Source organism: Betta splendens, chromosome 7 (genome assembly GCF_900634795.4).
Source record: "Betta splendens chromosome 7, fBetSpl5.4, whole genome shotgun sequence".
Classification (NCBI taxonomy): domain Eukaryota; kingdom Metazoa; phylum Chordata; class Actinopteri; order Anabantiformes; family Osphronemidae; genus Betta; species Betta splendens.
In genome coordinates, this window is record NC_040887.2 from 8109681 (window position 1) to 8120567 (window position 10887).

The following is a 10887-nucleotide window of genomic DNA, read 5'->3' on the forward strand; positions in this document are numbered from 1 at the left end:
ACAGTGAGGAGTCGAGGTCGGTGACCCTCCCCCATCTGAGGCGCTCACGACCCGCCAGCACATGGTGCACAAGAAGGGTCTGACCCCTCAGGGGAAGTGTAGTGGGTGTCTACCAGGTGGTCGACCTGCAACCAGTCCACAAAGAACCAAGGAACACGTCAGCTGAGACTGTCTCCACGCTCTGACGTCACTGATGTGTAGCTCTCACAATGGATTTATTATGACTGGCCCGCGGGCCTCTTGCCAGGCGCGTGACTCCGGGTGGGGACAGCCACCGATCGGCCACATGTGCCTCCGTTATGTCGTCGGTCACCTGTTCTGAGTTGATGGAGTGACGAGCAACAGTAAAAACAAAAACATCTGGAAGAGAGAGAGAGAGAGCGAGGGAGGCGCTGCTGGGAGTGCACCCTGGGTAAAGATGAGAGGGACGGCGTGAAAGGCAACGAGTGAAAGGTAAGCGCCGAGTTCGAAGCCAGATCTGTAGAGAGAGCGTCACGGCCTGCAGCGGCAGCTCGTTAAGGCTGCTGTTGATGATGTCATACTCCGGCCTACGTGGGCTGGGTCCACTGCACCGCAGCAGAACGGAGGGAGGGCACCAAGCAACTCTCACACCTGCAACAAAAAAGAATAAAAGGTTATAGTCATCATCATATTGGACATTTGTACAAACATAAATTTACAGTTTGGGTTTTATTGGGTCTCAAATTATTGATTTAAATGTGAATATAAAGTTCAGGTGATCCGTGTGCACCATCTCCAAAACTAGTAGTTAGTTGATGCGATTCATTCATGATCCTCTTAGAATGTTTGTGTTCTCTGAATTCCCCGCATCGTTTGAGTTTGTGCAGTAAGTGTTTTTATCGCTCAGGATCTAAATCTACTGCCGCTGATGAATTCTCTGCAGAACTTGGTCCTCCTCTCATGTTGTGGAGACACTGTGTAACCGATAGCCGCTCTGGGCCTCGTGTGTGTGGACGCTCCCTCCCACAGGCCATCTGCTTCACTCAAGCCGTGGCCACACGTGCCAGAGGAGACCCTGGAGCACAGAGACCTCGTTGTGGTCACTGAGCCGTGTCTGTGGCTTTACTGTGCAATCTGGTGCATGGCACTGATCGCTGCCCACTGCCAGGCCTGCTCATGTATGGGATGCAGGGACGTCGGTTCTCAGAGCCTTAGAGAAAGGGGGGGGGTCAGCTAGAAGATTACATCACAAATGCTCTGACACGTCAAAAATGAATGGTCACTTCAACAATGACCCATCAGCTTCAAACCACCTTATTTTACCCTCATCACCCACCACCAAGCGACTGCTGAGTTCAGTCAGCGCCGGCCGGTATGTGCTGCCCTACGTGGATGCCTGAGAGCCTACACGGGTCAGGACCCCGGTCCACAGGCTTTTGTCCTGCTTCTCCTGCGTCCTTGGCACCTGAAGGACTTTCTCAGCTCAATGGAAATGACCTTTCCCTCCTCTCAAGCGTGTGAATGGTTGATTAGAAAAAGTCATTCCTTCTCAGTTCTACCCGGTGGTTTATTGATTTGTAGGAAATACGTGGAGGTCGTTTAGGAAGTATTGGTTTTAAACGATGGCTGTTGGGACTATTGTGCTGGAGACGCGTGACTGAGATTTGAGATTCATATGACAGAAACAAACATTGCTTTGATGCCATTCCCGGACGCTTTCGCTCAACAATGAAGCCCACGTTCTGATGTCATCAAAGCCAACAAGAATGCAAAGTAGAGAATTTGGATTGTTTAGTAGCTTTATCTGGTTCTGCCTTGTATTGAACTGGTTCCACCTCAACTTGACCAATTCCAACCAACACATTTAGAAAGTCAAGAAAGGCATATGTGTCTATGATTTTTTGAATCTATTGTGTAATTCATCCAAACATTGACTTTATTGTGCTTGGGCAAACGCTGATGGAGACGTAGAGGACGCGGGAGTCTGGTCAGAGCTGCTAAGTGGCCTGGGTGAAGCGTAGGTGGTGTATGGCGCTCATTCATTATTCATGAGGTGGGTGGGCAGACTGTAAGTGGCAGTGACAGAAACAAACTCTATTACTGAAGTGTATCAACTCCTCTAGGGTTGTTGACCTGATATTTAAAGGACTGGAACATTAATTGGAAAAACGCATAAACAAGAATAATTTCCTGGACAGAAGTCACATTAACGACGTCAATGCCCCAGAGAAGCTACGGAGATGGGGAGGAGAGAGTCCTGATGTGACTGGAGGGGTGAGTACAGATAACTGTTGTTTTGTCCCGTGGTTCATCCATCCTTGAACAGGATTTAATCAAACAGCTACTTTGACTAATGTTACTGTTCATTGAAGAGTATGATGATCATCAACTTATTTTACTTCACTATATTTACTTAAAAACTTTGTGTCACGTCTCAGATACATTTCAGATTTTTATACTGCATATTGAAAAACTCATGTACAGAACAGGCTGTAATATAAAAAGCAGCACATTCTAGCATTAATATCCTTGTGTCATGTTTAGTAATGTTTCTTTCTGTTGTGGACTTTGAAGTGGAGTGCTGGTGAGCAAACCTTTGCTGGGTTAAATGAAGTGTAAAGATGGGGCCACTGGTCACACCAGTGCTGCTTCTGCTGCTACTGCTTTTGTGCCGGTGTGTTTGGACCTGGGACATCCCTCTGGAAAGTGAGTCAGAACCTCAACAACCTGCTGACGTTTATTGTCTAAGTGTCCCATGGACTAAGATGATGTGTTCCACTTCGTGCAGTCAGACAACCCCCAACCATTATCAAGCAGTCAATGAAGGAGCACATTGTTGACCCCAAAGACACAATAGTCATAGAGTGCGAAGCCAAAGGAAATCCTCACCCCATGTAAGAGTTGACACAACATCTTTGCGGAGGTTTATTTATCGTGTGCAAACCACCAAACCAGCCATTTTGCTTTTCTCCTAAAGCTTCTCATGGAGGCGCAACGGGAAGTATTTCAACGTGGCCCGTGACTCTCAGGTATCGATGCGCCGGCGTTCAGGGACACTGGACATCTACGCCTGGAACAACCCAGAGCAGTACGAAGCCGAGTATCAGTGCATCGCCTCCAATCAGTACGGGTCCGCATACTCTCACAAGATCAGACTGCTGCTATACAGTAAGTTCAAGGCGACAACAGCTGATCAAATAATAATCCACGTACAGTAGCTGGTACGAAACACAGTGCCTTTCTCTGTGTAGGAGCGCCCATGTGGCCAAAGGAGATCCTGGAGCCTGTGGTGGTCAGCGCTGGCTTGCCTGTGGTTCTGTCCTGCAACCCTCCACCGGGTCCACCCAAACCTGAGACCTACTGGATGACAAGCTGTGAGTGTGCGGCTAGCATCCTTAGCGTTCACTAGCAAACACAGCTAACGCTGCTTTCACTCAGACTTATTTACTTTTAGGTTCGTATGCGAGGCCGTTCAACTGGCCCATCCAGACGGCCTTCCCCACCATGCAGGCCGTGCGGCAGGACCGCAGGGTTTCGATGGGAGTCAACGGAGACCTGTATTTTTCTAATGTCCTCTTCAATGACTCGGTCGCTGATTACTGCTGCAATGCTCGCTTCCCGTACAAAAACGTGATCCAGCAGAAGATGCCCGTGGTTCTGAAAGTGCATACGAGTGAGTTTGACCGTCTGCTGCTGCTGCTGGTCTTTAGATTGTTGGGCGTCACTGGCGTTTACTCTATGTTTTCTCCGTAGCTCGAGCCGTGGTTGAAGCTGCCCCCACCTGGTTGTCTCCCACAGGCTCATCCAGCTCCATACTGGTGCTACTGGGAGAAGAACTGCTGCTGGAGTGTATCGCTGCAGGAATGTGAGAGTGGAATTGTAGATCGCTTAATAAGTGTGTGTGTGTGTTGTCTGTTCACTAAGACAATGTGGTGTAAAGCTTTGCTTCCCATGATCAAGGCCGACTCCTCGCATCACCTGGACCAAGGACGCTGGCGACCTGGTGGTGACATCACGCATGAGAATAAAGAACTTCAACAAGATGATTCAGATCCCAAAGGCATCTTTTGAAGATGCTGGCGAATACACGTGCACTGCTGCAAACAGGATTGGTTACATAGTACACACAATAACAGTCAGAGTCAAAGGTGGGACGCAGCTCATGAGACAAACAACGCTATGGTTCTACTGAGCAAAAATGTCCAACTATTTAACGTTCTTGTTCACAACAGCGGCTCCGTTCTGGCTGGAAAAACCCACCAATTTGATCCTGGCCCCCGAGGAGAACGGACGTTTGACATGCAGTTCTGACGGGGCTCCTCGTCCCACAATCAGCTGGTTCATCAACGGGGAGCCCATTGAAAGTAAATGTCACAAAAGAAAAACGTAAACTCCATAACTAGTTATTATTCTTTCTTCTTGTAATTGACCTCTCTGTCCAGTTGCTACACCGCAGCCTAATCGCCAGGTTTCAGGAGACACCGTGAGCTTCCGCAGCGTGACAGTTGAAAACACAGCTGTCTACCAGTGCAACGCCTCAAACCAGTACGGATACTTACTGGCCAACGCTTTTGTCAACGTGTTACGTGAGTGACAGCTTTGTTTTCTTTGTGGTCTATTATGCAAATATTTCATACACGTTTGAGAGCTAAAAAAAGGGTCAAATTGATGATATTTACTGTAGGTCTCATCTTTGGCTTTAGATGCTACCCCTCGTATTTTCGGGACCAGGAATGAACTTGAGAAGGTGATAGAGGGCAACCGCGTGTTCTTAGACTGCCGCTACTTCGGTTCTCCAGTCCCTGACCTGCGATGGTGAGAAGGAGCCGTTTGACCCACCGTGATTTCCTCTGGAACCGCATGTGTTTATGGATGTCTCCACACACAAACAGGTCCAAATATGGACAGGGGACACTCGAGGGGAACCGCTTTAGGACCCACAGCAACGGAACCCTGGAGATCAAACGTGTACGAGTCGAGGACCAGGGAACGTACGTGTGCGTAGTCAGCAACGTCGCAGGACGAGATGAGAGTCAAGTCAGAATAGAGGTCAAAGGTCAGGCCCAGCTTAAACATCTGAGAGTCGGCAGTGACATTTAGCAGGAACACTTTTACAGTGTCGTCTTGTGTGTATTTTTTCCAGAACCCCTGTTAATTGTCACAAAACCGCAGAGTATGAAGGTCATTCGTGGAAGTGATGTTCGCTTTGAGTGTGGAATTAAAGCGGATGTCTCTACTTCAGTCACAACCACCTGGATGAAAGAAAAGCGTCCAGTGACTCTGGGCTGGAGGTAGCTGCGTTTAAATATGACAGGCATTCATACAACCTGTGGCTTTTATTCTAGACCTTTTGTGTGTGCATGAATGAGCATATTACCAGCTGTGGTGATTTTCTCAGACTTTCTCTGGATGAATCCAATCTGCTCATCACTAATGTGAACAGAGAGGATGAGGGAAATTACACCTGTGTCATCAAGAATGAACTGGAACAGAAGTCAGCCTCAGCACGTCTCATGGTGATGGGTATGGTGTGATTATATCAGCTAACCATGGGATTTTAAATGACATTCTGCGCACACTGTATTGGCTTTTTATGTTTGTATTTACAGATCGTCCGGATCCTCCCACTAACTTGGAGTTGTCAGATCCGTATGAACGTACGGTAAGACTCACTTGGGTTCCTGGAGACAGCAACCACAACCCTATAAAAGGTGAGAGGCACCAGAAATGATTTTTGATATACAGTATTCTGATTTGACACTGATACTGAACCTACTATACCTTTGTCTTGCTCGGTTACAGAGTACTTAGTGCAGTTCGATGACGACGACTGGCTTCCTGGAAAGTGGAAAAATCTTTCAACGTACCCAGGAAGCCTCAACTCCGTCATTCTGCATCTGCACCCCTTCACCTACTACGAGTTCAGGGTCATCGCCATAAATGAAATCGGACCAAGCCGACCCAGTCGTCCATCTATGCGCTTTCAGAGCAGCGGTGCACGTGGGTGTGATGCCTTCAATAAACAGAAGCAGGAACATTTATTGTGCATTTTTAGACTGATTTTGAGAAATATATTCATTGTTCTTTTCAAAGTGACTAGATTCCAGTCACTAAAATGAGTCGTCGAGACATCTCCTAAATATTGACTCAATAATCACATCTTGTACAATGTTGAATTGTTCTGCATTTCTTTTCTGGTACAGCTCCAGATGTGATTCCAAAAAATCTAAAGGGTATAGGCACATGGAGGAACAACATGGAGATCAGCTGGGAGGTACTATAATATTCAAAAGTCATCTCAAATAGTTACTACTACTCTACTCACCACCTACTGTGCTGCCAGCCGCTGTCCTACAGAGAGTGGAATGGACCCCACCTGAAGTACCTGGTTTGGTGGCGAAGGAGAGATTCCCGAGAGGAGTGGAAGAACGCCACCACTAAATGGCAGAAGTATTACATCTATGACGCAGACACCTTCACACCGTACGAGATCAAAGTCCAGGCTGTCAATGACTTTGGCTTGGGTCCAGAGTCGCCCGTTGTCACTGGTTATTCTGGGGAAGACCGTGAGTCCCAAAATCCACTGTCATTTGTTACCAATGGTTTTTGGGCCAATGCATCCAGTTTATAAACCATGAAGAGAGTTTTAAATGTGTTGTGACTTTGTATTGTAAGCCATAAGTGAGTTAGCACGACCTCTCTTTCTATCACTGAAAGTAAGTATTGGACATTTTATGTGTGTCTCTAAAGGTCCCTTATCTGCTCCCCTAAACTTGAGGGTGTCCGACATCCAGAGCACTGAGGTCACTGTGCACTGGGATCCAGTGACACGGAGCTCTATAATGGGGGACCTAAAGGAATACAAGGTACATCTATGGAGTGCTTAAGTAATTTAGCCAACTACTGAAGTCCTAGGATTTAGAGTTGCCCTAAGTAGGCAGTCATCCCTCCACTAGACAGGATCAGACTTCATCCTGCCCACTGGAAGCTTATCTGGCCAACCTACACCTCTGCATGGGACCAGCTGACTGAGTGTCCTACACCATCCGTCCACACCGGTTTCCTTTGTCTTTCATTAAACCATGCAGCCCATTCAGGAGCACTGAGAATCTTTTTCTCAAGGAGGCCTTCTTGAACGGTCCACTGTGTCCTCTGTCCTTTGTCTGTGTCAACTACAGTGTACAACCTTTTAAAGAAGTCTGAACTGTATTGCCTATAATTTGTTCAAGTTTAAACTGAATATGTCACTTCTGTTCTCTTAGCTCTACTACTGGAGGGACAGCAGTCAGCTGAGATGGCTGAGGGTCAACAGAGCGATGATGTCTAAGGCCTTTCCAGTCAATGGTGCAGAGCCGTCTGGAGTCCTCACTGAGCTCATCCCCTATAGCCACTACAAGATGTATGCCGTGGTGGCTAACAATCGGTTTGAAGGTCCGCCCAGTAACACTATACTCTTCTCCACACCTGAGGGAGGTAAGACAGGTTGTTCATTTGCATTCTAAGCAAACATCACACAAGCATCACCTTCTGTTTTGTTGTCGTCTGTAGTACCATCTGCTCCCAGATTCTTCAGAATCCAACAGCGGCACCTTGACAGCATCTATGTAGACTGGGACCTGCCCGCAGAACCCAATGGAATAATTACCGGCTATTCCCTCAAGTACCAGACAGGTTCGACCACCCACACCTGAGAGTTTTACATTCACACCTAAATTGCTCTGTTGTGAGGCCTCTTCAAGCAACAAGAGTTCCTCCACTTGTTTCCCAGTGAATGCCACCAGAGGGGAGGAGATGCGTGTTGAGGACTTCCCTCCCAATGTCACAAGTTTCTCAGTCCGGCGTTACGACCGCTACACTCGATACAGGTTTTCCGTGGCAGCGCGTACGCAGGTCGGGATGGGGGAGTGGCACATGGAGGAATCCCCCCACTACACCACAGAGAGTAACTCACCACCTCATCCTACTTTGAGCTGTAACTCCTCCAATACTTCGCTGGTGTGAGTGTGTTTGCATCTTTGCCTCTGTATGTGCAGTTTATGCTCAGGACCAGGTGGACATCACCACTCAGGGATGGTTCATCGGCACAATGTGCGCCGTGGCTCTTATCGTGCTCATTCTCCTCATAGTGTGCTTCATCAAGAGGAGCCGAGGGGGGAAATACCCAGGTGCAGTTTTAAATTGAAATCATTACTGTTCTCTGATGTTTCTAACTAATGCCAGCGTTGTACTGTTCAAGTCGCTGCACTGATTTGTGACGTATAATTTAATTTCAGTACGAGATAAAAAGGACATTTCATTGGAGCCAGTGGACGACAAAGATCAGGAGGGAACGTTTGATTATCGGTAAGACAGACAGCTAGTCTCTAACATAATCCTTTTCCATGCGTTAAATGATGTACAATAATAGTAACAATACTATAACACTGGAAGGTAAACTTGATGTTACAGACATTTTAGCTGAGTGAGCTGAAGTTGGCCTGTGGAGCTGTGGACAAATAGGTTCATCTCAAATATTGGCCACCAAAATGATTCCAGAGTCAAGTTCATAATGGTGCTTGTTACTTGTCTGTATTGTTTAGTGTCTTTGCACAGGTGCCAGGTATTATTTAAAGGTTTATAACACTTACATCATCCCAGACTTCACAGGCCACCTTTGTTGTGAATTAAACCTTAGCACTGGTGACAATGTTCATGGCCTGTTTATGATAACTTGATTGATAACTTGATTTAATGATACTTATATAATTTCTTTCTGGTTTATTACTTTTTCTATCTAAACCATGATTCCCCCAAACCCTCACTGCTTCCCTTTTCACACTGAAACACTCAAGGTCTCTTGAAAGGTATGACACGACTAAATATTAATATATTTAAGTGTAAATTGTTAATGGATGGATGGATGTTGAATAATGTAATAATAAGTCAAACTTTTTGTTTTATGTTTTAGGATTGCACGTGTCTCCACTTTACCGTATCCCAGACGGTATGTACTGCACCACTTTATTTTTGTGACCCTCTGTCTTTCCTGTGATGACCAGGCGAGTTTTTCTGTTGGTAGGGAGGAGGAAAGAGGGCTTCAGAGAGGCCAGCCATCCATGGAAGCCATGATAAAGCGCTCCGACAGCGACGACAGCTTGGTGGACTACGATGGAGCAGACATATCGTTCAACGAGGACGGCTCCTTCATCGGCCAGTACACAGGAACCAGGAGAGACGTCAGGGAGTTGGACTTTGGTGGAGGCCTGGAGCTCCACTCCCCAATGAACACCATCTACTCACTGGCGTAAAAAACTCCACCTCGTGGAACTTGGAGAGAGACAGTGGGAAAAATGAAGAATTGTTAAATAACTGGGACAATGAGATTCCTAATCACTGGATGAATTACCTTTTATTTTGTAAATGAGCTTATAGTGTTGACATCCAGTATATTCCTGTGCATTCATTCACTGATGGGAGATACAGGCTGCACATCAGAGACAAAGAGGATCCGTTTATCATGTTGATAAAAGCATTAGCAAGGAGCTTAATTATTTCACCCTGCTAATTAAAATAACCAAGCCCTTCTCACTTTTGCATGTTGACTGAGTGAAGTGATTCACCGCTGGACTGAGCAGCGACACAACCTCAGCTTGCCTCATCTTGTTTTTTTTACATTATGTGTATCTTAGATTTGTCTGAGGCAACAGGTCGAACCAAATGTTGAGATTCTGATTATTAATCTACATGTAACAGTTATTTTACTTGACTCCTAACATCAAACATGTAGACGTATTACCACAGTTTTGCCATAATGTAAATAAAGATTAAATACAGTAATTATATCCACTATTGCTGTTGTTAATTGTAACTTATCTCGCTCTAACTACATTAAAAGAATCCTTGGGCTGCTGACCACTATTCTAGTCTACATTGGTTACCAGGCAACTTTACATTTTGTTTTATGTGTGTATGAATAAAGAAAATACAATGTGATAACAAGCTTTTGAGGAGCAGATAAGGTTTTATTGGACACATACTGTACAGTTATTTAGTCTTCTGACCAAAGTGTCAGCAGAAGGTCTCCCTTTCATTGTTTTCCGCCGTTTAAACACATGCGATGAATCACAGTGACATCGCCAGGGCCACACTTGATAAGCAGCTAATGGCTAAGATGTCATCTCAGCGAATAACAACTTATCTAAGCTAGTGGCGGTTTATTGGCCCCCTGATAAGACTCCACGGTGCTGTAAAGTGTTTGGTACCATGGTTTTACTGGAGCCCACTTCCTACAGTTCTGTTCTAAAGTCAGAGGACACATTTCAGAGGGCATTTAATAAATAATTTTTTTTAAAAGAATGAACTTGAGCTAAGACCTATTTAGGTAACAGGTATATGTAGAGGTGATATTTAATTCATTTGATCATTTTCAGATATTCCATATTTTCCTTGATCTTGATCTACTGTTTTTCACAATAGTTATAGGATTGTTGTTATGCGAGAACATTTTTACAGTCAAACACTTAATCTCTCCCAGAGATATGATACTGCATCACCTCCATAACTATGTTGTACCAGAAAGAAAGATGGACAAAAGAAAAAGGGATTAAAATGATAGACACCTGTGTCATGCATTCACACCTACTGTACTGTACAGTAGTGTTGGAACAGCGATTAACCTGTGGACGGAGGATCGATATCTGTGTAGTTAATATCTGTACTTGTTAATTATTGGCCAGTATTTATCTAGTTTCCTGCTCACAGTACCTATGTTTAAGTCTCGGTCTGAGAAAAAACAAGAACAAATTGACCTTTTCTTTTCACAATCTGCTCGTGCCAACGCATCAGTGACCAAACCCAAGCATGAGAGGAAATTCTGATGATCACACACTCACACAACGACGTTTACTAAATCTGATTATCTGCTGTAGATTTTGTAACAGATGCATG

The 10887-nt window shown here is 45.4% G+C and overlaps 1 protein-coding gene across 3 annotated transcripts; it reads left to right on the plus strand.

Annotated features, from left to right (window-relative positions):
* The first annotated feature begins 314 nt into the window (after window positions 1-314).
* Window positions 315-9944, plus strand: nfascb (neurofascin homolog (chicken) b). 3 transcript variants are annotated; one of them, XM_029157482.3, is made up of 28 exons: window positions 315-453; window positions 2085-2235; window positions 2536-2667; window positions 2750-2855; window positions 2939-3129; window positions 3213-3335; window positions 3416-3634; window positions 3715-3826; window positions 3922-4109; window positions 4194-4325; window positions 4404-4547; window positions 4665-4776; window positions 4854-5017; window positions 5105-5252; window positions 5360-5484; window positions 5571-5672; window positions 5764-5961; window positions 6165-6235; window positions 6305-6527; window positions 6712-6827; window positions 7224-7434; window positions 7510-7632; window positions 7730-7903; window positions 7995-8126; window positions 8235-8304; window positions 8793-8804; window positions 8909-8944; window positions 9020-9944. In XM_029157482.3, the coding sequence occupies exons 3-28, from the start codon at window positions 2583-2585 to the stop codon at window positions 9246-9248; spliced, it is 3546 nt and encodes a 1181-aa protein (XP_029013315.1). In that variant the 5' UTR covers window positions 315-453; window positions 2085-2235; window positions 2536-2582; the 3' UTR covers window positions 9249-9944. The 3 variants fall into 3 exon arrangements, with proteins under 3 accessions (XP_029013315.1, XP_029013317.1, XP_029013316.1); XM_029157483.3 differs by lacking the exon at window positions 315-453 and adding an exon at window positions 1927-2014; XM_029157484.3 differs by lacking the exon at window positions 8793-8804.
* Window positions 9945-10887: the final 943 nt, after the last annotated feature.

Coding starts and splice junctions, on each gene's coding strand:
- nfascb (XM_029157482.3), top strand. CDS start 2,583: ATGGGGCCACTGGTCACACCAGTGCTGCTTCTGCTGCTACTGCTTTTG. Junction 5,253..5,359: donor CCAGTGACTCTGGGCTGGAG/GTAGCTGCGTTT, acceptor TGATTTTCTCAG/ACTTTCTCTGGATGAATCCA. Junction 6,528..6,711: donor TGGTTATTCTGGGGAAGACC/GTGAGTCCCAAA, acceptor GTGTCTCTAAAG/GTCCCTTATCTGCTCCCCTA.